The following is a 27,400-nucleotide window of genomic DNA, read 5'->3' as shown; positions in this document are numbered from 1 at the left end:
CGTTTGTGCCTGACAAGTCCGATGCGGGACAGGCAGACACGGTTGCAGGGGAAAATTGGTGGGCTGGGGTTGGGTGTTGGGTTTTTCCTCCTTTGTCTTTTGACAGTGAGGTGGGCTCTGCGGTCTTCTTCAAAGGAGGGTGCTGTCTGCCGAACTGTGAGGCGCCAAGATGCACGGTTTGAGGCGAGATCAGCCCACTGGCGGTGGTCAATGTGGCATAATAATTCATTCATAAACACATGGAAAACTGTTGAGAAAATTTTTTTGTGACTGGCACATACCTCTTTGGCTGCTTCCTGACATTTCTTTATTGAAATTTCATCAGGCTCACCTTGGTATTCTGGCACTGAAGAACAATTATTAAAACACAAATGTCTCGTAATTCTCAACATGTGTTCTGATGAATGTTTGAAAAGAAAACTATCACACTTACAATCAAGCTTTTTGGAAACGAGTGTGAAAGGGAATTTGTCGCCAAGAATTTGAACAACCTGTTTACAAAGAACAGAAAGATTAGTTCAGGGTTTTAACAAGAGGATTTTGCAGTGTATCATAACATTGATGATTTATAAATAGACTATTTTGCCATTAGACATGGGTATTTTTAATTATTTAATCACCAATTCATTGACTCACCAATGCTTCAACAACTCGAAAATATCTTGGATAAACAGGTGCATGGTAACAACACCCAGTTCAAGTTCTCTCTCTCAGCTGACTTTTGGCTGGTCTACACTGGCCTATTCTGTGCCAGTTCTCAGTAATTTTCAATCTTTCAAACATTTATCCCCACCTCAAATATATTTAGGCTAATTATTCCCCAAAAGAGAGTCCTACACAAACTGAGTTTAAATTACTAACCCCTTATTTTGTAGCCCTTATGTCTACCTGTTTGTGACTCTCCCACTACTGAGAAAATCTCTATATCCACCTTGTGAAGGCCTCTAGGATCTTACAAATTTGAATTACCCCTCATTCTTTTAAACTTCAAGGAATAATTGCAGCAACAGCTCCTCATTCTTGAACTCCAACCCCTTCGCAATAATGGTCAACAAGACATTTGCCTTTTTAACTACAAGCTGGATTTACTTGCTATATTTGATTCATGGACATGATTTATAATTTCTTTCTATTTAGCCAGTCCACACTGATTTCTTCTTCCAAAGTGCAGGACCATATAACATATAGCCATATAACAGTTTATGGCAGGGAAACAGGCCATCTTGGCCCTTCAAGTCCACGCCAGTTCACTCAAACAATTCCTCTAGATCACCCTGCCTATTCTCTGCCCATAACCCTCCAACCCCCTCCTATCCAGTCTCCTCTTAAATGAAAGAATTGATTCTGCCTCAACTATTTCCTCCGGAAGATTATTCCATTCAGCCACCACTCTCTGAGTGAAGAAGCATCCTCTAATGTTTCTCCTAAAATTTTGCCCCCTTACCCTCAACTTGTGTCCTCTTGTTTCAACCTCCCCTGCTCTCAGGGGCAAGAGTCTACTTGTGTCAACCAGCTTGCAAAATATCGGGTATTCTCCTCACTCTTCCCCACATTAAACTTAACTTGCTAGATTTTCACCTACCTGCATCACATAGCAGAATCAATATCCTTATCACAGCGTGCCTTCCACTTATTTTCCTATCATCAGTAAACTGGAAGACTTGCAATTTACTCCCTCATCATTAAAGTGGGCCAAGAACCAATCCTGAGACTACTCAACTACTTGCATCCATCCAGCCAGAAAAGGACCACTTAATTTTTAAGAAATCAATCACAAAATTCTGCACACATCATGGTTGAAGGAAAAAAACCCCACAAAATGCTGGAGAAGCTCAGCAGGCCAGTGTCCTTTATGTAGCAAAGGAAAGATACGTCACTAATGTTTCAGGCTTGAGCCTTTTGTCACAGTATGAGAAATGCCGGCAAGCATCTGAACAGAAGAGTTGGAGGGGATGGTGAAGGCAGGAGATGATAGGTGGAGAAAGGAGGGAGGGAACTGCAATAATGAGGGGGAGGAAGGAAGGATGGGTGAGTGGATGGAGTAACTGAAAAAACAGGAAAAAGGTGAGAGGAAAAAAAGGCAAGTAGGTTTAGTAGAAGGCAATAAAGTCTAAAGGCGCTTTCAAGCAATTTCTCCAGTTAGCGCACCACTCACAAGGCAGCTTGAAAGGATCAGAGCCAGTCAGCAGGCTACAAAATCAAACGGTCCCTGCCCTACCTTGGAGGTAGTCAGGGAACTCAGTTAAACTAACCTAAGTCATATTCAACAGTGGCTTGAAAAAAAAATATGGCCGACCTGGATACTGCTGTGTTGTCAGCACTTGCGTCATAGGGAAACCCCAGCTGAAGTGTCTGGTATGATCGGGGGGGGGGGGGGGGGGGGGAGAGAGGGTCAGCCATGGGGCAGGGTGGGGGCACAATTAGGAGAAGAGAGATTGTTGACATGGGGGGAGAGGTCACAGCATTGGGGGGGATGTCTTGATCAGCAGGGTGGGAGGGATGCCACGATTGGCGGGATGGGGCGGAGGGGCAGGGGTGGCTGCCACCTGAAGCGGGGGCAACTGTCTCGGGAAAAAGATGGGAGAGGGGGCTGCCTCTTAGGACAGGGGGATGGAGGCGGCTGCTTTGGAGGGCAGGAGGGCCGGAGTAGCTGGCTCAGGCAGCATGGGGAAGCTGCCTCGGTGGGTGGAGGTGGCTACCTTGGGGGGCACGGCTGGCTTCCTAAGGGAGGGCCTGATAGGCGGGCACGGCTGCCTTGGATGGCGGGGCACGGCTGACACAGGGGGCATTGGCGGCCCACCTCGGGGGACAGGGGTGCTGGGTGGGGGGCTCCTCGGGTGGCTGGGGTGCAGCTGCCTTGGGGGGTACTGGACGGCTGACTCTGATGTGGTCAATGCCTCGGGCGGCGGTTGCTTCAGGGTCGGGGGTCATGTGCCATGGTGGCTGCCTTGGGGGGCAGGAGAGATACATCAGGTGCCAGGGAAGCGGGGTAGGCTGCCTTGGGGGGCAGGAGTGGCTCTCTCGAGAGGCAAGGGGTGGGGGATACTGCCAAGTTTGGCAGGGGGGTGGAGGTGGCTGCCTCAAGGGAAAGGGGAGGGGGTGCCTGTCTTGGAGGGCAGGGGGTTGGGGCGCTTGTCTCAGGGGGCAGGGTTGGCTGCCTTGGGGGGCAGGAGGATTGGGGTGGCAGCCTTGCATGACAGGTGGGCTGAGGAGGCTGCCTTGCGGGGCAGGGAGGCCGGGGCTGCTCCCTCGTGGTGCAGGTAGGCAGCTGCCTAGGGGGGCATGGGGCAGCTGTTTCTAGTGGGGGCAGAGGCGGGTGTAGGCGGCCACTTCAGGGGGGCAGGGGCAGTGGCACCTGACTCAGGGGGCAGCAGCAGATATCTCAAGCGGCGGGGAGCAGGGCAGGCTGCATGGGAGGCTGGGGCGGCTTCCTCGTGGGGCAGGGTGGTGTCGGCTGTTGCCTCAGTGGGCAGGGAAGCAGTAGATGCTGCCTCAGGGGAAAGGGGGCGGGGAGGATGCCTGGGGTCAGGGGCATCTGCCTAAGGGGGGGGTGGACGGGCGGGCGTGGCTGCCTCGGGCTCCGAGGGGCAAGCGACTCAGTGGCGGGGGGGGGGGAATCGGCGGCTGCCTCAGGGGGCAGGGGTGGGTGCATGTGCCTTAGGCAGTGGGGAAGTGGGGGAGGCTGTCTCGGTGGTCAGTAGCAGCTGCCTAAGGAGGGCTGACAGGCAGTCGCGGCTGACTCAGGGGTGGGGAGTATGGGCAGCTACCTCAGGGGGCAGGAGTGGGTGCGGATGACTCATGCAGTAGGGAAGCGGAGGGAGGCTGCCTTGGGGAGAAGGGGTTGAAGTCGACTGCCTCGCGGGGCAGGGGTGGCTGCCTCGCGGGGCAGGGGGGCCGGGGTGGCTGCCTCGCGGGGCAGGGGGGCCGGGGTGGCTGCCTCGCGGGGCAGGGGGGCCGGGGTGGCTGCCTCGCGGGGCAGGGGGGGCCGGGGTGGCTGCCTCGCGGGGCAGGGGGGGCTGCCTCGCGGGGCAGGGGTGGCTGCCTCGCGGGGCAGGGGTGGCTGCCTCGCGGGGCAGGGGTGGCTGCCTCGCGGGGCAGGGGGGCCGGGGTGGCTGCCTCGCGGGGCAGGGGGGCCGAGGTGGCTGCCTCGCGGGGCAGGGGGGTCGGGGTGGCTGCCTCGCGGGGCAGGGGTGCCGGAGTGGCTGTCACAGTGGGGGAGGGAAGGAAGGTCGCTGTCACGGGGACATATGGGTGGGGGTTGCTTCCGTGAGGTGAGAGTAGAGGGGTCACTGCTGCAGATGGGGAGTGGAGAGGAGAGGAGTCGGGTTCACTGCCACGGAGGAAGAGTGGGGTCGCTTCCACTTGGGAAGAATAGATGGGTCGGTGCCGTGGTGTGGAGGAGAGGTAGAAGTGGGTTGGCCGTGGTGACTGACATCTGGTAGGGTGGCGGGGGAGACTTACCGATAGTTCCCGAGTGAATGCCATGTCACTTATCACGTCATCACCGGGGCAGGAACCCACTTAAGTCGCCAGGTTAGTGATTTAAATGGTCCATCCCCCCATGGCTTCAAAAGTGTTGGAAGCAGCTTTACCCCACTAATTGCATCTGGGTCCCAGGCGGTCTACCTGGGTGCTGCAGCTTAAAAGCACCGATTGTTAATGCCATGTGGCTGGAGGATGCCCAGACATAAAATAACGTGTTGTTCCTCCAATCTGCAGTGGTCAGGATGGAAGAGTACACAAGGGGATGGATAGACGTGTGTGTGTGGGAGTGTGACTCGGAATTGAAATGGTTGGCCACTGGGTGGTCGCAGTAGTTGCGAATGGACAGGAGGTGTTGAGTGAAGCAATCTCCCAGTCTGCGACCGGTCTTTCTGATGTAGAGAATGAAGAGTGAACCACATGCAGTAAATTAGTCCACTGGATGTCCAAGTGAAGTGTTACTTCATGTGAAAGGAATGTTTGGGGCCCTGGACTATGGTGAGGGAGGAGGTGTGTGTGCACAGGGAAAGATGCCAGGGGTGCGATGGGTGGAGAGGGATGAGTGCACGAGGGAATTGTGGATGAGGCAGTCCCTGCAAAAGGCCGAAAGGGGAGGAGAAGGAAAAGTGTGTCTGATGGTGGGATCCTGTAGCAAGTGCCAGAAATTCTGGCAGATAATATGTTGGATGTGGAGGTGTGGTCGTAGGTGAGGATGAGGGAGATTCTATATTTATTGTGTCTGAGGGTAGTTGAGTGGGAGTGTAGGAGATGTGGGTGGGGGCTGAGTTGATAGTGGTGGAAGGGAAGCCACATTTGTGGAAGAAGGCAGACATTTCAGAAGATCTGGACTGGAAGACCTAATCTTGAAAACAGATGCAGTGGAGACTGAGAAATTGAGAGAAGGGGATGGAATCTTTGCAGGGGGAATGGTTTGCAGAGGTGTAGTCCAGGTAGTTGTGAGATTTGGAGGGTTTGTCATACATGTTGGTGGCCAGATTGTCTCCTGAGATGGAGACAGAGAGATCCAGGAAAGGGAGAGTGTTGTCAGAGATGGGCCAGGTGAGTTTGAGATCAGGGTGGAAGTTATCCACGAAGTGGATGAAGTTGAAAAGCCCATTGTGGGTGCATAAGGCAGCCCTGATGTAGTAATCAATGTACTGGAGGAAGAGTTGAGGGGCCTTGCCGTGTAGGCTTGTAGCATGGATTGCTCTACAAAGCCCACAAACAGGCAGGCATAGGTGGGACCCATGGCTACTCCTTTGATTTGGAGGAAGTGGGATGAGTAGTTATTTAGAGTGAGGACAAGTTCTTCCAGGAGGAGGAGGGTGGTGGTGGTAGATGGTACCTGGTCAGGTCTTTGATCCAGGAAGAAGCAAAGTTCTTTCAGACCTTATGTGTGGGTGATGGAGATATAAAGGGATTGGACATCCATTGTGAGGACGAGGTGGTCTGGTTTGGTAATCTGAAGTCATTGAGGAGATGGAGGGCATGTGAGGCGTTGTGGATGTAGGTAGGGAGGGCTTGGACCAAGGGAGAAAAGATAGGATGAAACTAATTTGGTGGAACAGGCAGAAACAATGGGTCTACCTAGATGAATGGGTTTGTGCATCTTGGGTAGAAGGTAAGAACAGGCAGTGCAGTGGTGGGAGAGAAACCCATCTCCTCAATGACTTCAGATTCCCCAAACTGGACTGCCTCCTCTGGAGTCGTCGACGAGATGGATTCCTCTTCCACTCTGTTCCTCAACACCACCTCTTTCTCATTGGGACAATTTCCTGTGAGCATGATGAATCACCTATTTAAAAGTCTACTGACCTCAACAAGATTTGAAATTGACCCAATTTTTCAGTCGCCTTGTCCAAAAATGGCTTTAATTGACTTTAAATATTCGACATACCTCTCTCCTAGCATTTTCTAGAACTCAGTAAGCCCTGAAGAATTATGGTGCAAATGGAAAACAATCAGCGATTACCAGAAAGTAGCCGAACCCACCTCCTCCAACTTCTTAGCATTACCAGTCACAAACACCACGCTTCGTACTTTCTTTCCGGCCATCGTTGCTTTTCAACCGGTACTTCAAAGGGGAAGAACAGTTCCGGGTGAGAGGAGGAGCAGGTCCTCGGTGATTGGTTGTCGGTGACACCCGCGAGGCCAATAGATGTGTTCGCAGAGCATTCTGTGGTCCAATCAAATTCACGGAACCCGAAACCGGAATCTCGCTGCACGCGTGAGATGAGAGTTGGAGTCGGAAAGCAAGGAATGAATAGATTATAGTTGTCGTCAAAAACTAAATCTTCTTTATTAATAAAAACTCTTTCACGTTCATCGTGTTGCATATGGAAATGTAATAGAAAACACTTCATTGTTCGAAAAATTTGTCGGAGTAAAACGTCAGTTTGGTGAGTTAACATTTAACGAAAAGAGTTTACATTTTGGCTTTTTGGACGCAACGACTTGAATTTTGTTAAGTCCACGGTTTATCTGTTGGCGATAAAGTGCAGATTCGATAAAATAGAGATGGTTGATTTAGTTATATGTATAAAATGTTGGAAATAACGCGAGGTTATATATTGTAGAGAATCAATTCGTGTTTCTGTTCAGCGTAAAAACACATTAAAATGCTGAAGGAACTCAGTCCGTCTTTTCAGCCTCTATAGGGGACAAAAATATATGCCCGAAGCTTGAGCCTTTCTTCAAGGAATAATCCAAAAGATTATTATCCAGAATTCAAACAACAGGGGAGGAATCCAGACCAACCAATTGGATACGATAAGGGACGAGGTAAGAGTTCATCATATTTATGTGAAAGGAGGCAGAAAGGAGAGGGGAGTGGGTTGGGATTGAAAGCCAGAAAAGTCAATATTAATGCCGTCTGGTTTGAGGGTGCCCAGTCAGAAGATCAAGGAAAGACACGTCAGCAAGGGAATGGAATGGAGAATTGAAATGGGTGGCCGCTGGGAGATCCACGCTATTGTGGCGGACAGAGCTGAGGTAATCAACAAAGCGATCTTCCAGTCCGCGTGCAATCTCTCCAATGTAGGGGAGACCACAGTGGGAATGCAGTAGGTGACGCCAGCAAACTCACAAGTGAAATGTTGCTTCACTCAGAAGGAACTGTTTGGGGGCCCTAATGGTGGTGAGGGAGGAGGTGCGGGCGCAAGTGAAGTATTTGCAGTCACGGGTAGGTCCCAAGGGGTCAATTGATGGGGAGGGAGGAGTGGACCTGGGAGTTACGGAAGGAGCAATCCGTGCAGAAGGTGGAGAGGGGAATGTGTCTAGTGGCGAGATCATGTTTTTGTAGTAGGTAGCAAAAATGGTGGAGGAGGATGTGCTGGATGTGAAGGCTGGTTGGTGAGAACAATGGGAATCCTGTCCTTGTTTGGGGGAGGAGGGAGTCATGGCAGATGTGCAGTAATGGAGGATATGGGGGTGAGTACCAAGTTGATGGTGGTAAAGGGAAAGCCAAGTTGTTTGAAGGAGGATATCTGATGATCTGGCATGGAATGGTGGGTTGGTAGGTGAAGACAATGGGAGATGACCTTTGATTAGAACAGTTCATCAAAAAGGAATGTGTTTGTTTAATAGGAGAAAAGAAGAATGAATCCTTGAAAAGGATTGTGAATAATTGTTGGTACAGAAGAGGGGAGCAGGTGATGAAATGCTATATTTGAGAGTGCTCATAAGGTCTTGAGGTTCTCCTGGAAGTTGTTGAGACATGGAGTTAGAACTAATTTTGTTGTGTATTTTTAAAATTGTGATTATCTTCTTGGGCAATCTCTTGGGTTAGGATAACGTCTGCAAATCTGTGGGTTCTGAGGTGACTAATGGCACCAATGTGGAAACCTTAAATTTTCCACATGTGAGATTGGAGGTGCTTTCTAAGATGGTGTGATGTGGCTGCCAGTGCATGGCATCTAGGTTCTTGATAACATCCTGAATGCTGGAACTCTACCTTGAGTGATTGTGGCCAGAGATTCCCAGGAGTAGTGGGGAAGCTGAATTTCTTCAAGAAATCTGTTGGATTATCTTTGAATCTTTTTTCTCCACCCATCTGGCAACTGCTTCTGTGAAAAATCTCGCAATAGATGGTCTGTTTTTGCGATTCTGGGATTGAGCATGTGAATAATGTGGTTTTCCACTGTAGCCCACTGAGTCTAACTAGGGCCTCAGTCTAGCTGGGGGATCTTGCCCTATGAGAGGATAAATTTCCCCCTAGTGAATTTGGAGGAGGATTTTGCAGAGACTACGTTGGTAATATTTTTCCAGTTGCAGGTAGAGCAGGTCTCAGAAGCAGATACTGCTGCCCGATAGACTGAGTTTTCTGCCAAATCTGAGGTCTTGATCATCAAATAGCTTTTTCTTACCAAAGATTATGTAGGTGTGTTGAAGGTAGTGGTGAATTTTATCATTGATGTCCACCTTCATTAAGAGGTGTCTCTCAAAATGTGGGTAGTGGTCCTTATTTTCCAGGGTATAGAAGTAAAGCATTACAGTCAGATGGTGGTTTAGTGTTGCTGGGGCAGATTAGTAGAGGGCATTAACTTTGCAGATGTCAAATATAAGGCTCATTCTCACCTATGCTTCAGTGAAAAAGCTGACAATAGCTTGGATTTTGGCCTGTGTGTGTTCAAGTGCAAACATTGTATGGTGCATCTTAATTGCTGTGGCCCTGCCTCTGGAGAGGGAGTGGTCACCACAGGTTGAATAGATCCTATCAGCTCCACTCCCATAGGATGTTTGTTGGACAACTGAGCTAAATGTTGGGGCAATTGTTTGATACTGGCCCTCATCTGAGAGAGTTCTGTTGTAGGCCCATTGCTTCAGCTTGCATGATACCATTAGGACTGCTCTTGGAATTACTGCTTTTTGATCTAATTTCCATTTAGGAATATCTGGGTGAATGTCAAACCTTGCCACTGGTGTTGGGAATTCTGACTAAGAGGGCAGAAAATTGTAAGAAGTTGGAGATGAATTATAGTAAATACAGGTACACGATCCTTTATCCAGACATCTAAAATCCGTAAAGCTCCAAAATCTTGTAAATGAGGAGAGAGGCGGCTGGCGCTTGGGGGAGGCGGCCGAGGGACCGGCGCTTGGGGGAGGCGGCCGAGGGACCGGCGCTTGGGGGAGGCGGCCGAGGGACCGGCGCTTGGGGGAGGCGGCCGAGGGACCGGCGCTTGGGGGAGGCGGCCGAGGGACCGGCGCTTGGGGGAGGCGGCCGAGGGACCGGCGCTTGGGGGAGGCGGCCGAGGGACCGGCGCTTGGGGGAGGCGGCCGAGGGACCGGCGCTTGGGGGAGGCGGCCGAGGGACCGGCGCTTGGGGGAGGCGGCCGAGGGACCGGCGCTTGGGGGAGGCGGCCGAGGGACCGGCGCTTGGGGGAGGCGGCCGAGGGACCGGCGCTTGGGGGAGGCGGCCGAGGGACCGGCGCTTGGGGGAGGCGGCCGAGGGACCGGCGCTTGGGGGAGGCGGCCGAGGGACCGGCGCTTGGGGGAGGCGGCCGAGGGACCGGCGCTTGGGGGAGGCGGCCGAGGGACCGGCGCTTGGGGGAGGCGGCCGAGGGACCGGCGCTTGGGGGAGGCGGCCGAGGGACCGGCGCTTGGGGGAGGCGGCCGAGGGACCGGCGCTTGGGGGAGGCGGCCGAGGGACCGGCGCTTGGGGGAGGCGGCCGAGGGACCGGCGCTTGGGGGAGGCGGCCGAGGGACCGGCGCTTGGGGGAGGCGGCCGAGGGACCGGCGCTTGGGGGAGGCGGCCGAGGGACCGGCGCTTGGGGGAGGCGGCCGAGGGACCGGCGCTTGGGGGAGGCGGCCGAGGGACCGGCGCTTGGGGGAGGCGGCCGAGGGACCGGCGCTTGGGGGAGGCGGCCGAGGGACCGGCGCTTGGGGGAGGCGGCCGAGGGACCGGCGCTTGGGGGAGGCGGCCGAGGGACCGGCGCTTGGGGGAGGCGGCCGAGGGACCGGCGCTTGGGGGAGGCGGCCGAGGGACCGGCGCTTGGGGGAGGCGGCCGAGGGACCGGCGCTTGGGGGAGGCGGCCGAGGGACCGGCGCTTGGGGGAGGCGGCCGAGGGACCGGCGCTTGGGGGAGGCGGCCGAGGGACCGGCGCTTGGGGGAGGCGGCCGAGGGACCGGCGCTTGGGGGAGGCGGCCGAGGGACCGGCGCTTGGGGGAGGCGGCCGAGGGACCGGCGCTTGGGGGAGGCGGCCGAGGGACCGGCGCTTGGGGGAGGCGGCCGAGGGACCGGCGCTTGTGGGGGAGGCGGCCGAGGGACCGGCGCTTGGGGGAGGCGGCCGAGGGACCGGCGCTTGTGGGGGAGGCGGCCGAGGGACCGGCGCTTGGGGGAGGCGGCCGAGGGACCGGCGCTTGGGGGAGGCGGCCGAGGGACCGGCGCTTGGGGGAGGCGGCCGAGGGACCGGCGCTTGGGGGAGGCGGCCGAGGGACCGGCGCTTGGGGGAGGCGGCCGAGGGACCGGCGCTTGGGGGAGGCGGCCGAGGGACCGGCGCTTGGGGGAGGCGGCCGAGGGACCGGCGCTTGGGGGAGGCGGCCGAGGGACCGGCGCTTGGGGGAGGCGGCCGAGGGACCGGCGCTTGGGGGAGGCGGCCGAGGGACCGGCGCTTGGGGGAGGCGGCCGAGGGACCGGCGCTTGGGGGAGGCGGCCGAGGGACCGGCGCTTGGGGGAGGCGGCCGAGGGACCGGCGCTTGGGGGAGGCGGCCGAGGGACCGGCGCTTGGGGGAGGCGGCCGAGGGACCGGCGCTTGGGGGAGGCGGCCGAGGGACCGGCGCTTGGGGGAGGCGGCCGAGGGACCGGCGCTTGGGGGAGGCGGCCGAGGGACCGGCGCTTGGGGGAGGCGGCCGGATGGCTGGGTGACTGGAAGGGGGTGGGGGTGGATACGGCAGCACAATTCGGGTGGGCTTTCTGAAATCCGGAAAAATTTGAAACGGTTCCAGATAAAGGATCGTGTACCTGTATAATGAATTATGGAGGGAGGGCTATGGACTAGTACAAGTCAGTGGGATGAGGCAAAAAAAATGGTTCAGCACAGACTAGAAGGGCTATTAGACGTAAGCTGGCTTTTTAAAAATTAATTATTGCAGAACCGAAGAGAGAAATTATAAAAATTATAGTTCTGTTGGTCTTCATTTGAAGTACTATGTTCAGGGTATGTATGGCTGAATTCCCCCATCTAACACCTAAATTGACTTCGGCTTGTATTCCAATTTGCATCTTCTACAATATAATTTGTAATTTGACATGTAAGGCAGCATGTGGAGGAATGGATATGATTTCCTCTCCTTGTAGGTCTGCAAAACTGAGTGCATCACTCTTCGCTTTGATTGCTGTTTCTGCTTCAGTCCTTGGGATGAGACATTGTAATGAGTTGCTTGGTGTTGAAACAACACAACACCAACAGATTGAATGAATTTGATATTGTCCTTTTTAGATCTACATGGGCTATATTGAAGGAAGACTGTCTAAATGCTGGCATGTGTTGTAACAAAAAAAAATGTGGGCATTATAATCACATTAGCATCTTTGAGAATTTTAATTTGATTTTATTCTGTGTTGTTGATGATTGAAAGGTGAACATCAGAAACTTTTTAAAAATGAAAGAAAATGCATGAAAAAATGTTAACGAGTTGTATCTAATTTTTGAAGGCTTGAAAATGAACCTACTGCCCAAGTCCACAAAAGAGTTCAGTTCTGCTGAGTATTGGGAGACATTCTTCAAGAAACAAGGTGGAAATACCTTTGAGTGGTATGGAACCTATGTGGATCATTGTGCAGTGCTGCACAAATATATTAAACCTAAAGATAAGGTACAGTAATAATCTTAGTTTCACTAATTGTACTTTCTTTGAAAGAAGTAGTCTGGTTTCACTTATGGCTCCTACAAATCTCTTTAATTACAACTGCAGCCTTTTCAACCACTCTAGCTTCTATTGCCTTTTCCTGTGATTCCAGATCCAATTTTGCAACTTCCAATTCAGTCTCAGTTTCTGACAGTTTATTTTGAAGCCTTTTATTACATTCACTCTCTGCATTCAATTCTTTTGATAGGAAAATCATTCTCCAATTATCTTCTGAGAAGATAGTAACTTGATCTGAAATGAAAAGATCATGTGATAGATTGGTACTTCTGCTTTCAACCCTGCTGCATTAAACTTGAAGTGTTTGAATTTCTTCATCTTGCTTGTTGCATTGGTGAAAAGCAATTTCTCTTTCTTTCTGTATTGTCATTAGCTGGGCCTTCAAGATCTATTCTTAATTGTTTTCTGCAGACAGCTGACTTGTGTTATTAATCAATGACTTGTTCTCTTTCAAAGGATAAATCTCCTCCTCCAACCTTTTGCATCTTGATAAAACTGAATCCCTTTCCTCAATAACTGTATTCATTTCTTCAGTAATTGTTCCTTCCTTTTGCTTTCTGGCTTTGCAAATTCTATCTACAAATAAATCTTTTTTGGTTACTATTTTCATGATTGTCTAATATTTCAAGTCCCTTTTTAACATTTTCTTCTTCGAAGGCAGGGGCACCAGTTTTACAGCCTTTTGTTTTAGTCCTGCCTCTGATTCAATTACACAGGAATAATCACCAGCAGTATTTGCAACATCTTCTAATACCTCATTTTCATTTATTGTGGATGAAAATAGTTTCTTCAATATTAAACACCTTTGATTTATTTTCACATTGATCTCTTTTCTTCAGAAGTGACTTCTTTTATTTAGTCTTTTGCTGTTCCCACAACTCACCAAGTTTCACAAATGAAAATTCCTGTTGACACTTGTTGCTGGCTGATCCTGAGCAATATCATTATTACCTCCTAAAGGACCATTAATTGTCCAACCAAGCATGGTTTGAACAGCAGAAGGTCCATTTCCCACACTCTATATTACTTCAAATGGTTCTCGAGCCTTTGGCACAATTGAGCCAATCAGCATCTCTATCTCAAAAGCAATTCTTGGTAGGTAAACTTAAACAGATAAAAGCACCAATGGATATCATTTTGATGTGGGATGTTTCCTTCCTGCACAGGCATAGTCTTCTGAGTGTATACCGTAAATATTTGTGTATAATGCATTTTGTACATAATGCGTTTTTTTTTTTTTTCCTTCACGCCCCCCCCCCCCCATTTTTGAGGGGGAAAAGGAGAAAAATTTTATCCTCGTGTATAATATGACTCCCCTTTTTATTGGTCAAAATCATCATGGAAGTGCCACTTTGATAGGTTGTTTTAAATGGTGGCCACCATTACTGCACTGTATTGTGGGAGAAAAGTGCTGAATGAAATTACAAAATCATCATAATAAACATAATCAATTTATTGTTCAAAATATATACATACATAAAAAGAAAAACATTATTTATTTTAAAAGTCTTCAGAATCAGACTCATCGTCATCAGATGCTCCAAAAAGTGCTTCCCATTCCTCTCTGTTGATCTTCTCATCTGTGACCCAGCCTGTTGTGTCTGTTAATTCATCTTCAGATTCATGTTCATAGTCTGAAGTAGTGATGGTACTTGCATTGTCCCATAAAACATCATCTTCAGTTCCATCCATTTTGTTGCTGATTCCTGTCTTTTTTAAAAAAAATTCAGGGAGACCATATTGGTTGGAAGTAAATCCCAGGCCTGCTTTAACCAGGAAACAACAGTGGATAGGCCTGGTTTCTTGAGATTTCCCCCTGCTATTTTCTCCACTTGGTCTGAGGCCATCCAGGAAATCCAGTCTTTTCTAACATGGTCCTTAAATGGCTTATTAAGCACGGCATCAAGGGGTTGCAGTAGACTTGTCAAGCCACCCAGAAATAACAACTTAGTGCGTCTTGAATCACTTTTTAAAAAATTTTTTTTATTTTTCACACTATGAACCATACTGACCAAAATACATACAGACATTTTTCTCTTGAATACATAGTGTCTTTTTCCCCCTCCCTTCCCTCCCTCCCTCACCCCCCCTCCCCATTTATTCAAAGTTCAATCTATATGATACATTAAACCCGTTTAAACAATGTCGTCACTTAATAAAAATAAACAAGAAATTTGTGTCTTTTACATACTGGGTCAGTTCATTTTGTTGTCTTCTCCTTCTGTCGGTTTAGGTGGTGGAGGTCCATGGTAGGATTTCTCTATTGTGTTTCATGTATGGTTCCCATATTTGTTCGAATATTGTGATGTTATTTCTTAAATTACATGTTATTTTTTCCAATGGAATACATTTATTCATTTCTATGTACCATTGCTGTATTCTCAGGTTGTCTTCTAATTTCCAGGTTGACATAATACATTTTTTTGCTACAGCTAAGGCTATCATAATAAATCTTTTTTGTGCTCCATCCAAATCGAATCCAAGTTCTTTATTTCTTATATTACTTAGAAGGAAGATCTCTGGGTTTTTTGGTACGTTGCTTTTTGTGATTTTATTTAATACCTGGTTTAAATCTTCCCAAAACTTTTCCACTTTCTCACATGCCCAAATTGCATGTATTGTTATTCCCATTTCCTTCTTACAGCAAAAACATCTGTCTGATACTGTTGGGTCCCATTTATTTAACTTTTGGGGTGTGATGTATAGTCTGTGTAACCAATTATATTGTATCATGGGTAACCTCGTGTTTATTGTATTTCTCATAGTTCCGGAGCATAGTTTTTCCCATGTTTAATTCTTTATCTTTATGTTTAGATCTTGTTCCCATTTTTGTTTAGGTTTACAGCTTGTTTCCTCGTTCTCCTTTTCTTGCAGTTTGATGTACATGTTTGTTATAAATTTTTAAATTATTATTGTGTCTGTAATCACATATTCAAAATTGCTTCCTTCTGGTAACCTCAGACTGTTTCCCAATTTGTCCTTCAAGTAGGTTTTCAGTTGGTGGTATGCAAACATTGTATCGTGAGTTATATTATATTTGTCCTTCATTTGTTCAAAAGATAATAATTTATTTCCCGAAAAACAATTTTCTATTCTTTTGATCCTTTTTCTCTCCCATTCTCTAAAGGAAAGGTTATCTATTGTGAAAGGGATTAGTTGATTTTGTGTTAATATTAATTTTGGTAGTTGATAATTTATTTTATTCCTTTCTATGTGAATCTTCTTCCAAATGTTGAGCAGATGGTGCAATACTGGTGAATTCCTATGTTGCACCAACTTTTCATCCCACTTATATAGTATATGTTCAGGTATCTTCTCCCCTATTTTATCTAGCTCTAATCTGGTCCAATCTGGTTTGTCCCTTGTTTGATAAAAATCTGATAGGTATCTTAATTGTGCTGCTCTATAATAATTCTTAAAGTTTGGTAGCTGTAAGCCTCCTTGTTTGTACCATTCTGTTAATTTATCTAGTGCTATCCTCGGTTTCCCCCCTTTCCATAAGAATTTCCTTATTATTTTCTTTAGCTCCCTGAAGAATTTCTCTGTTAGGTGAATTGGTAATGATTGAAATAGGTATTGTATCCTTGGGAAGATGTTTATTTTACTACAGTTTATCTTTCCTATCAGTGTTAGTGGTAAGTCTTTCCAGTGCTCTAAGTCGTCTTGTAATTTTTTCATGAATGGCTGATAATTTAGTTTGTATAGATGGCTGAAATTATTATCTAGTTGTATACCTAGGTATTGAATTGCTTGTGTTTGCCATCTAAATGGTGATTCTTTCTTAAACTTTGTGAAATCTGCATTATTCATTGGCATTGCTTCACTTTTATTTGCGTTGATCTTGTACCCCAATACTCCTCCATATTCCTTCAATTTCTTATGTAATTCTTTTATTGATATTTCTGGTTCTGTTAAGTATATTATGACGTCATCTGCAAGTAGACTGATTTTATATTCCTTCTCTTTTATTTTATCCCTCTTATTTTATTTTCTGTTCTTATCAGTTCTGCTAGTGGTTCTATAGCTAATGCAAACAGTGAGGGAGATAGTGGACATCCCTGCCTTGTTGATCTGCTTAAGTTAAATTGTTTTGATATATATCCATTTTCTGTCACTTTCGCCATTGGTCCCTTATATAATGCTTTAATCCAATTAATATATTTCTCTGGTAGGTTGAATTTTTGTAGTACTTTGAATAAATAATTCCATTCTACTCTGTCAAAGGCTTTCTCTGCGTCTAAAGCAACCGCCACTGTTGGAGTTTTGTTTCCTTTGTCTTGACTCGCTTGAGCTGCTTTACTGGTTCTGTCAGATGGGCTCAAAACTGGTCCCACACTAACATTGACGGTTTCTTTAAAAGAGATCCAGGTCTTCTATTCCACACATTCTGCAACCACAGTTTGACGCATTCTTCATCCATCCACCCTTTGGGATGGCAGTGTTCAAGAACACCTGGTGGGAACTTTTCTCCTTTTGGAATGGTTTTACACTTAATGATCACCATTGACTGTAACTTGGACCCATCAGCTAAGCAGCACAAAACTACGGTGAAATGGGTCTTTTCACGACCTGTCATCCTTACGTAAACTTACAACCCACTTTGTCAATAGTTCTGTTACCAGGCATATCAAAACACAAGGGAATTTCATCCATATTGCCGATATTATGTCAAAGTCATGCTCCACCCTTAACGTAATCACAAATTTGTGAAACCTAATTATCATGTCATCTAAGTCATTGGGAAGCCTCTGTGATATCTTGGTTCTCTGTTGTGTGGCCAGGGAGTGCCTCTTAATAAACCTCTGACACCAACCATTTGACACCATGAATGTTCCACTCACTCCTTATTTGCATTCTTTCTGCAGTTTCTTAGATTGAAGCTGGATATGGAAACAGGTGACAATATAGTCCCACCATGCAAAAAGATGCAGTGCTACCTGGACACTGTTGCATCCCCCTTCCTGGTCTTGACTTATACAGGCACTATCGAGACTTTGCAGTTGTCCATACTGGCCCCAGTAAGACCACTTGTCCAAACTAAGGCTATGACAGTTTTCTGCTACTTTCTTTGTTTCTATTTGCTCCTTTTCCATATGCAACATTCTAGGATGCTTCAAACCTCATATGTTGCAGCTGAATCGCTTCTTGCAGTTTTTGCTGATGTGTCCCCTTTACACAAACAACCAAAACATACACCATTTTCCTTTAAGAAAGTGATCTCATTATGTACCTTTTCCAACTGTGAACACATTTCCAAAGCACGTCCACCTTCACGGAACAAACAGCTCTTCTCAGCAGGCAAACTCTCCTTTTTCTTAGTTACTTTATCCTTTTCCTTATTTACAGCTGACACAGTAGTGGCAAAGGTGCTTCTTTTAAATTTCGGACTGTGAGTTGGACTTCCTTACATCTTTGTTCCCCATTGAAGTGTCTTTGATATTTCCATAAACTGGATCTGTTGCAATGTACACCTTCCGTTCAAGGAAATCCACCAAATCCTTTAAGATAGCTTTTTGATTGTATTTTGTTTTGAAAATCACAAACCAAAGTTTTCCATATATCCCATAACTGGTAGGGTAATTTTCTTAAGATGATTCCCATATTACCAGGCACATCAAGCTCATGAATGTTGACTATGTTTTTCATGGCACTACAACATCCTCTTATTGATGACCATGAAAGAGCAGTGGTTTCATTTTGTCTTCTCATGAAAGTTCATTGCTCTGTTCACCACTGCTTGTAGCAGTTAATGTTTCTAGAAACTTCATGTGTAGGTTCACTTGTATTTCTTATGCTTGACTGGAATGCCAAGGAAGCTGTAGCGTTTAACCAGACTCAAGATGCAGCTCTGCATGCAGATGTAACCACTGGTGCTTGTGGATTGATAACACCGTGCTCTGGGAAGGATATGGCTTAAGTGGTTTCCTTTCCTGTGGCTCTTTTTCAAAGTATGACTTACTACCATCATACACTTTATATAGTTTACTTTGAACACCAGGTATCATTGAGCCTTCTCGTACACTCACCTCGGCCTTATTAGTTGCAATGCCTGTTTGCACTATCTGCTGCTCCTGCTCTTCCTCTTGTTCTTCTAAGCCATATTTATCCTTAATTTTTTATGGAACAAGAGCAGCCAATTTAGCCTGAGTCTTTAAACATGCAGATGTTGTACTGGAAACTGGAGCTTGAACGAGAAGAACTCATCTTGCTTCTCCTGCTTCCAGTATTTGACACAATGTCACCTGCTTGAATTTCTTCCTGCAGGTCAGATTTTGACTTATTACTTAACTCTTAATCTAATTCGAATTGCACACCCTTTGCATCTTCATCCTCTTCATCACCATTTGGTGACACACCTTCAGCCATTTCCATGTTGCTGTCTTCTGTTGATGTCTTCTGCAATGGTTTTGCAATGTCTTCATTCCCATCAACCAAAGCTGCCTTTTTTAAATTCTCATCAACCAAGTGACCTCTTCTTCTTTTGCCAGCTTCAGTCTCGCAATGAGAAGTCTTTTAACACCACATGTATCTGGACTCTCACTTCAGTTCTGCTTTGAGATCCAAAACCCTTAAGTCTCCAAAACCCAGCAACAATAGAAATTCACCAAGACAAATGGTTACTTAAAGAAAAGTTACTTTTAAAGAAAATTAAAAGTAACTTGAAGTAACCATTTGTCTTGGTGAATTTCTATTGCTGCTGGGTTTTGGTATCCTCTGGGCCTGTCACAGAGGTGCTACATTTTGGTAGGACTAGTCAGCAAAGGTCACACACGTTCAATGGTAGATAATTGAGGAGTGCAGTAAAACAGAGGGATTTAGGAATTCTGGTACATAATTCTCTGAAAGCCGAGTTACATGTAGTGAAGAAAGCATTTTGTATGTTAGCATTCAGAAATCAGCATGTTGAATACAGAAGTTGGGATGTCATGTTAAAGTTGTATAAGCCATTGGTGAGGCCTGATTGGAATATTTTTGTATGCAGTTTTGGTTGCCGAATTATAGGAAGGATATAAACAGAATCGAGAGAGTGCAGAAGAGATTTACAAGAATGTTGCCTGGTTTTCAGGGTTTGAGTTACAGGGAAAGGTTGAGCAGGCTGGGACTTTATTCTCTAGAGCGTAGAAGATTGAAGAGTGATTTAATAGAGGTATTTAAAATTATGAAGGGGACAGATACAGTCAATGTGGACAGGTTTTTTTCATTGAGAGTGGGGGAGATTCAAACAAGAGAACATGGATTGAGCTTGAAGGGAGAATTTCTTCATTCAAAGGGAGTGTGGAGTGAGATTCCAGCTAAAGTGGTAGATGCAGGTTTGATTTTAATATTTAAGGAAAAGTTGAATAGGTAAATGGATAGAGATGTGTGTAGGATTATGGGATAGGTGTAGGTCAATGGGACCAGGAGGGAGAAGGTGTTTAGCATGGACTAGAAGGGCCAAACTGGCCTTTTTCTGTGCCATAATTGTTATATGATCAATGTGTTGCTCCTCAACAGCAGTACCATCAGTGGCTATAGCCATTTTACTTGTCTTGTTCCACCATCCGCCAAGCTCAAGCACAAAGTATGCACAACAGAAGCTAAATCAACAATCCTCAATGGACTAGTGGCAACATACCCAAACTGTGTTCAAAAATGACCACAAATACACTGAAGGAGTCCATAACGGAAGCCTACCACTTCTGATGGCTGTAATGTGCTGTTCTAAACAAACGAGTTTTCACTGCAGCATATGTCAATAATATCGCTGATTTTCAAGAAATGGCTCCACCAAAGTGTTAATAGGACCCTCTGCTATAAGATTAGAAGCTCTAGACCATCTCTGGCCAATTCTTGGACCAATGGGTGTGGATTACAGACTGCCACCAACTCTCGGCATTTTCAAGATGGCAGTTGTTAATATCTCTCAAAAACAAAGGAAAAAATTTCAATCTTTTATCCTTCTATTTTCAATTCCAAGAATATTTTCTGTTGACTAAATGTAGCGACTTTGATCAATAAAATAATCGCTTGGAGGCTAAGTGAGGTGTTTGTCTGTGACATATTTCTTGAATGAATTGGTAGTGAAGCCTAAATGAGTTTTCTTAAACAGTCTTTATTAACAAACACAAGAGGCCTAATGTTTGTATTAATGTTCAATAGAAAAACTATTGTAAAATAAAGTAACGTTCTAGCAAAATACCAATCAATCATAACTTCTAACATCCATGTAACAGTCAACAGAAATTATCAACACCTAACTTGCCCTCCTTGGATAGCCCCAACTGACAATGCAGGCTAATGAACCTACTTTTCAAAGTGCGCAAACCCTCGTGCATGCTCATGGAAGAATATGTCCTGGCTTCAACTGCTCACTAATGGAGCTCCACTAGTCACCACGCTCCACGATGAATGCATACTGGCAGACGCGTCGGCCCTGGCTGAAGCTCCCGGGGCCGAGCTACCACTCGTGCGCTGCCATGTTCCATTCTACTCTGTAAACAGTGCTGGCCCTTGCGCATGCGGCCAACAGGAAGAGGCCTATGGCCAAACAGTAGGTAAGAAGTGAGCTTTTGGCTATTACAGATGGGTCAGTAAGTTTGCAGATGATACGAAGGTTGAAGGAATTGTGGATGGTACTGAGAGGATTTGGACAGGATGCAGAGTTTGATAGAAAAATAGCAGATGGAGTTCAATCTGGATATGTGTGAGGTGATGCACTTTGGAAGGACAAACCAGAGGATGAGTACAGGGTTAATGGTCAGTTATTTAAGAGTGTGGATGAACAGTGTCCTTGGGGTCCAAATCCATACATCCCTCAAGGTCATCATGCAGGTTAACAGGGTATTTAAGAAGGCTATGGGATGTTGGGCTTTATTAATTGGAGGATTGAGTTCAAGAGGCCATTTTGCAATTCCATAAATCACTGGTGAGACCACTGGTGTTGTCACCTCATTATAGGAAGGATGTGTAAGCCATGTAGAGGATGCAGAGGAGATTTACCAGACTGTTGCCTAGAGTTGGAAAATGTATCTTATGAGGCAAGCTTAGAAGAGCTAAGGTTTTTCTCCTTGGAGCACAGAAGGATGAGAGGAGACTTAATAGAGGTCTACAAGATTATGCGAGGCATAGTTAGTGTGGACAGCCAGTGCCTTTTTCCAGGGCAGGAATAGGAAACACCAGAGGACATGTGTACAAAATGAAGGGAGGGAAGTTTAGGGGAGACATTAGGGGTTAGTTTTTTTTACACAGAGTTGTGGGTGCCTGGAATGCATATTTTTCTTCCTGTCCCTCCACCACAAACATTGCTGGTCCTTGTTACCTCTGTCTTGGCTTCAGTATTTCATGACTTATCGTGGACAGGATCAGACCTGACCACATACTCGTAAATCTCTCCAGCTTCAATCCATTCAGTCTTCCTTGCTGGAAAAACTCTCCCTGAGTTCACTCAGAATCATTACACCCGAGTACAGGTCCTTCTCAGGTCACGAAAACCTGCCTTGTGCACTGACCGCATATACATATGATTGAACATTTGAGAGATGGTGGGATGCTTGGAGATAGATTTGCTGGCTGTTATGGGGCTGCATGCACGTCCACAGGCCTACTCTCCTCGCCTCTCCTCCTGAGCCGCAACTGCAGAATAGAGCTGAGAGCGCTGACCAGACTCACTCACTCACTAGGTCAGTGAGACCAGCTGGCAGCTACTCCTGTGTCTGCTCACTCTCTGCTGCTTCCTCAATCCTCTTCTTCCCCATCCCCCACCACACTGTTTTTGCTCATTACCCACTTAACGAACTCTATGGTTTACAAACAGTTCTGAGGAGCAGATGGCTGTCATAACCTGGGTAAGAACTCCAATCTCTGGACTTCTCCAGCCCAGGGAGTTGTGGAAGCCCGGTCATTTGAATCACTTAAAGTGGAAGTGGATACCTTTTTTGAAAGCTCAAGGGTTTGGGTGCAGTGAGTCTTGGAGTTGTGGCCTGTGGTAGATCATATTAGATGGAGGGGTCAGTGGTTTCCTTCTGCATCTAATTCTAGTTTCTCCTCCCTCTCACCTTTTCTTCAGGTACTCGTTGTTGGGTGTGGTAACTCTGAACTGAGTGAGCGGATGTATGATGTGGGTTACCAGAGTATCACCAATATTGACATTAGTGAAGTCGCGATCAACCAGATGAAGGAACGTAATGCAGTTCGCAGGCCAGCGATGGTATTTACAAAGATGGACATGATGCAAATGGAGTTCAGTGACTCCTGGTTTCAAGTTGTCCTGGACAAGGGGACTTTAGATGCCATAATGACAGATGAGAGTGAAGCGACATTGCATAATGTGGAGAGGATGTTTGGGGAGATTGGACGAGTCCTACAGGTGGGTGGGCGGTTCCTGTGCATTTCGCTGGCCCAGGAGCACATTGCCAAGAAAGCGGTGAGCTATTTCTCCCAAGAGGGCTGGCTTGTAAGGATACACACGATCAAAGAGCAGAGTGAGGCCAGCGGGAAGTTCGCATTGCCAGTGTTCATCTTCGTCTTCACCAAGTTCAAGAAGCTCCCTGGAGCTGGCCAGAGGATCCTGGAGGTATGCATGGAGGAGCAGGAGAAACCGCTTCGCCTGGAGAGCGTGCAGCAGCTGTTGGAGTCGGTGAAATGGCAGCAGCAGTATGCGCTGCTCCGAAAGCATCTGAGCAAGGGCTCCAGTAGCAGGGAGAACATGTCTCTCACCCTGAGCGATAGGGAATCTGGGAAACCTCGCTACACCTTCTATGTTGTTGATCAGCCCTCTGGGAAACCTACCCGTGCAAACAACTTTGCAATTTTCATAGGTGAGTATAATCCTGCTGTAGGTTGGTGCTGAAGGGTTCTTGAGGGAGTTTATGCCTCTTGGTAATTGACAGGTTGCAAAGAAAAGGCAACTTGTGTTGACAAATTGAAACTGAATTATAAATTTCAATTTGTTCCTGGATCATTTGCATTGTTTATTGGACAAGCTAAAAATAAGGTCTTTTTCTTACCTTCAATTTCCCCATGTCCTGCAGCAAGTTTTCAGAAGTCTTATCATTGAGGGCAATTAGGGAGGGTCAATGAATACTAGTGATGGTGGGTACCCAAAATGAATGTAAATGAAAAGTAATTCTGTCCTGAAATCTCTGCTTTGGCAATGATCTTCATTTCCCAAAATGTTTCTGAAATTCTCCCTCTTGACTGTTCTAATATCTGCACGGTGTCAACTATTGTATAAAGTGCCCAAATATCCCTTTGCCTCTTTAAATGCGCAAGATTGATACAAGTTATTGAAAGGTATGTAGTTTGAAATAGAACAGGGAGAAATGACTTATCTTGAACTTTTGCAGGCCTAATGAGCTCTTGTTAAGAATCTCAACAATGCAAAATGAGTTGGGGGCTTTGATACAACCATTTGGTTGTTGAAGTCCACTTCCACTGATCTCTTCCACGAAGAGAGAACATGTGGATGGAGAGCCTTGCTGTGTTCATGAAGCTGCACCTCTCTGTATGGCAGCTTTCCATTAACACGGACTTCTCTTGAATTTCTGCAGCTCAAAGGGACAAGTGATTCCAAAGGCTGCAATCTCAACAAGAACTGTTGTGGTCAGTTATCAGTTGGAAATGCGGTCAAAGGAAATGAATCACTAATTCTGCCTGGTCAGCAGTGCAAAACACACTTGATGCACCCTTTTGACTATTCATTCACGTCTTTGTGGATGTTGTGATGTTTGCATTGGAAGAAGTGGGAAGGTATCATGGAGAACATTTTGCAGTGATTTAATGCCAACTTCCTGGTAGTTCCACAGGGCAGGGAGACAGAATGGATCTTTGGATCTGATGAAGGCCGTAAACAATTGGGCAAGAGTGCTGGGTTCAAGCGTTTGCTGGTGGTGGCCCTCCACCGTGACCAACTCTACCAGACCATGGAAGCTATTCAGGCTGAACTGTCAGGGAAGGTGATGGAGTTGGCTCCATGTGGACTTCCACCTGGTCAACAGGTAATTCCTTTGTTGAGCCTCCAGCTTCACTGCTTCAAAAGTGTAGTTTCTCCTCTTGACTCCTAATCTCCTTTGCTTTTAAGGAGAAAAGAAAAATTTTAGTCAAATATTTTGTGCTAAATTTGCTCAAATGAATAAAGTGCTCTGTTTTACTGCTTCATTTTTCCTATTTTAGATGTAGAGTAATTCATCATTTCATGAAAACATTATTATACTGGTAATTTTATAATTTTGAAGATAAAACATGGAAACATGTTTTCCCTTTATATGCCTCAAGGACGACTTAAGTATTTTTTATATAAGTTGCATGGTTCAGCAATTGCTAATCAATTTCTCCACCTTGCCAGAGTTTCTAACCACTTCTCTTCCTTGTAGACTCTAGTTCCAAAGTGGATGGCAATCCGACTGAGTTCAAGTGACTAGTTGTCATATGTAAAGATAGCACTGGGTATTGCAAGATATAATAGGAGCCATTGTAGTTAGGTGCAACCATGATAATGTTAGCACAACAGTTAGAAATGAGTTTGGTGAATTTTTTTTAATGGCAAAAACATAACTGTGGATACTGGAAATCCAAAATCCAAAACTTCAAATCCAAACTCAGCAAGTCAGGAGGCATCCATAGAGAGATGAGCAAACCCATAGCACCAATTCCGTTTCCTCTCCTCAGTGATGCTGCTTCACCTGCTAAGTGATTTCTGTGTTTGGAGAATTTTTTGTTTTGTTTTCACTCTTAGTTGGCGTCAGATCCCAACAGTGCTTCCTTTTTTTAAAAAAAATGTGCTGGTTAAGTCAGGCCATTTTAACATGGACTAGGGATCAAATCCATTTGTAATCTGAGATTTTCAATTCTCATAATTGACAAGCAAGTTCAAAATTGACATTGCCAATCCTTGGTTGCTTCAGCAATGATAATGATGAGACTCTGTCTTGAATCACTGTTGTCCAGTTTGCTGTTAGAGAGTGAAAACAAGGACTCTGGCCAAGTAAATATGAAAGATTAATTTTCCAGGTCTGAACATGGTGTGTTTTTCACACATTTGTATGTCACTGTTAGGATTTTTGTTTTCCTTTAAATGTCTTAAAAAGATGAATAATGAAATATTTTCTTCTCGATTAGGCATAAGACAAATGAAGAGAACTTGAGCTGAATTGTTTTCCTCTGTTTTTGGTGGTTATCCACATTTACAGTCTGTTGTCCTGTTGTTACAATTGGTCCAGGTGTTGAATGGCTGTTGTCTTTGGCAGAAAGTTATTTTGCACCCGGTTCTCCACCCGCTGAGAGCAGATTTTGTTGCTTGTAGCTAATGAATTCAGTGAGGAGAAAGATGCAGAAAATGTTAGAAATTTTTTTATAATACCAAAAATCAGAACCATAATCAAGGCTAGGGATTTCCAGATGAGTTAATAATGCATAAAGATACAAATGGGTCTAAAAGTTCTAATCAATTTCTCCCATGATTAGAGCAGCAAATTGTAGTTGTTCCCCAATAGAAAGCGCCCATTGGGTTTAAAATTGCATTATTTGTTACAATGCTTAGTTATACAGTACTATGCATTAGTATATAATGTATTCTCATGGACAAAATATGATGGTGAAAATTGTAAGCTTTTTAATGCTTTGTATAGGGAAAACATTACTATCTTTTTATGAATGGAAAGCATTCTGATGCAATACAAATAAATGACTGTATATTGCCAAAACAAGAAAATTATAGGTTTTTTTTTACAGTTTGTCAGCATCTTCATATTGGCAATTACTGTGCTGTTTGGAGATGTGAAGATTTCTAGACATCTTGACTCTTAATTGTGATTACCCAGAAGGTAATTTGACAAAGATGCATAGAAATACCTTTCTGGTTAAAACACAGAAATGCTGGAGGAACTCAGCCAGATTCGCAGTGTCAGTAGGACATAAAGATATATTACCAACGTTTTGGTCCTGAGCCCTTCCTCCAGGTTATATATCTTTACATCCTATGGACACTGTGAGACTGGCTGAGTTCCACTAGCATTTCTGTATTTTGACTACGATCACAGTGCCTGCAGACATTCGTGCTTCATACCTCTCTGGTCACCTTGCAACCTCAATTGAATCTTTCTGTTTCAAAGAAAACCTCCCCAGAAACCACCTCTTTCTCATGTGTACAATTTTAGCTCTAAATGATTAAATTTCTACATTTGCACAGAACTAAAGTTACTTTTTTTTTTGAGTCTTGAGAGCCATTTTTCAGCTTCAAATGATTTTTGAATTCTGCAACACCTGAGGGTAGGGAAGACAGAGCAACTTTCCATGTTGTATGAATTTCTCAACCACATTCACATTCAGGGTTGTCTGTCGATTTCTTTTTCTGTGTGAGGTATTATGGTTGACTAAGGCTTTCTCAGTGAGGTTGATACCAAGCCCAGGATGTGGAACTTAGTTCTGGGATTTCTGATTAAGCTGTTGGTAGATGCATAACTGTGATGTGGTTCCCTATTATGTTTGTAGTAGGCTGATGACAGCAAGCACCAGAGGCCAAGTGTTCATCACTGCAGGTGTGGGGTTACCAGCTTTCTGTCATAAAGGCTCCATTCTTATGCAGGTCCCGTTTCTCTCAGTCGGTGGAGATATTGGAGTTCGCACCATCCAGTACCATGGTGTGAGTGACATCAGTGGCGAGTATGTCATTGAAGATGTAAAAGGAAAAGACAGCAATTATTATCGGCACCTTGTATTCCTCAGCAATGTCAACGTGGTGCAGTCAGAGGGCAAACTATTGCACAATGTCTCAAAGCCAGGTAAGGTTTCTGTTTTTGGCTGTAGCCTGTGAAAAATCTGGTATAATGATTCATCCATTTCCTCAAACAGTTTCAGCACAAAAAAAGAAAAAGAAAGACAAGAGAAGAGACTGGTCATGTCTGGAAACTGAAAAATCTTTGGGTCCAAAGCCTGGTCAAGATATTGATAAAAGCTACCTCTGCTGTAATCACCATCGAGCCATGATTGCTGGCTTGGCCCTTCTAAATAAGGAAGGTGGAGTTCTGGCAGGTAAGGAGCAACCAGAGAAAGGATGGGATAAATGTTCAAGAGCTATTTG

General features: G+C 45.8%; 2 protein-coding genes across 7 annotated transcripts in view; one reads left to right on the top strand and one right to left on the bottom strand.

The window, feature by feature from the left end:
• Positions 1 to 6,579, bottom strand: part of itpa (inosine triphosphatase (nucleoside triphosphate pyrophosphatase)) — a 37,604-nt gene extending 31,025 nt beyond the window's left edge. Inside the window, exons 1-3 of one of the 3 annotated variants that reach the window (XM_069937741.1) lie at positions 6,475 to 6,579; positions 434 to 491; positions 282 to 346 (exon numbers count right to left, since the gene is read on the bottom strand). In XM_069937741.1, the coding sequence (XP_069793842.1) occupies positions 282 to 346; positions 434 to 491; positions 6,475 to 6,537 (186 nt within the window). In that variant the 5' untranslated portion in view covers positions 6,538 to 6,579. Of the gene's footprint in view, positions 1 to 281; positions 347 to 433; positions 492 to 6,454 lie in introns of all 3 variants that reach the window. The other 2 variants (XM_069937743.1, XM_069937742.1) reach the window with 2 other exon arrangements.
• Positions 6,580 to 6,715: 136 nt separating this feature from the next.
• mettl13 (methyltransferase 13, eEF1A lysine and N-terminal methyltransferase) overlaps positions 6,716 to 27,400 on the top strand; it is a 31,077-nt gene continuing 10,392 nt past the window's right edge. Inside the window, exons 1-7 of one of the 4 annotated variants that reach the window (XM_069937737.1) lie at positions 6,716 to 6,881; positions 7,131 to 7,263; positions 12,134 to 12,294; positions 22,391 to 23,141; positions 24,121 to 24,320; positions 26,906 to 27,101; positions 27,172 to 27,351. In XM_069937737.1, the coding sequence (XP_069793838.1) occupies positions 12,142 to 12,294; positions 22,391 to 23,141; positions 24,121 to 24,320; positions 26,906 to 27,101; positions 27,172 to 27,351 (1,480 nt within the window). In that variant the 5' untranslated portion in view covers positions 6,716 to 6,881; positions 7,131 to 7,263; positions 12,134 to 12,141. Of the gene's footprint in view, positions 6,882 to 7,130; positions 7,264 to 11,381; positions 11,637 to 12,133; positions 12,295 to 22,390; positions 23,142 to 24,120; positions 24,321 to 26,905; positions 27,102 to 27,171; positions 27,352 to 27,400 lie in introns of those variants that run through there. The other 3 variants (XM_069937739.1, XM_069937738.1, XM_069937740.1) reach the window with 3 other exon arrangements.

This window comes from Narcine bancroftii, chromosome 5 (genome assembly GCF_036971445.1).
Source record: "Narcine bancroftii isolate sNarBan1 chromosome 5, sNarBan1.hap1, whole genome shotgun sequence".
NCBI classification, from domain to species: domain Eukaryota; kingdom Metazoa; phylum Chordata; class Chondrichthyes; order Torpediniformes; family Narcinidae; genus Narcine; species Narcine bancroftii.
This window is presented reverse-complemented; position numbering and strand designations above follow the sequence as displayed.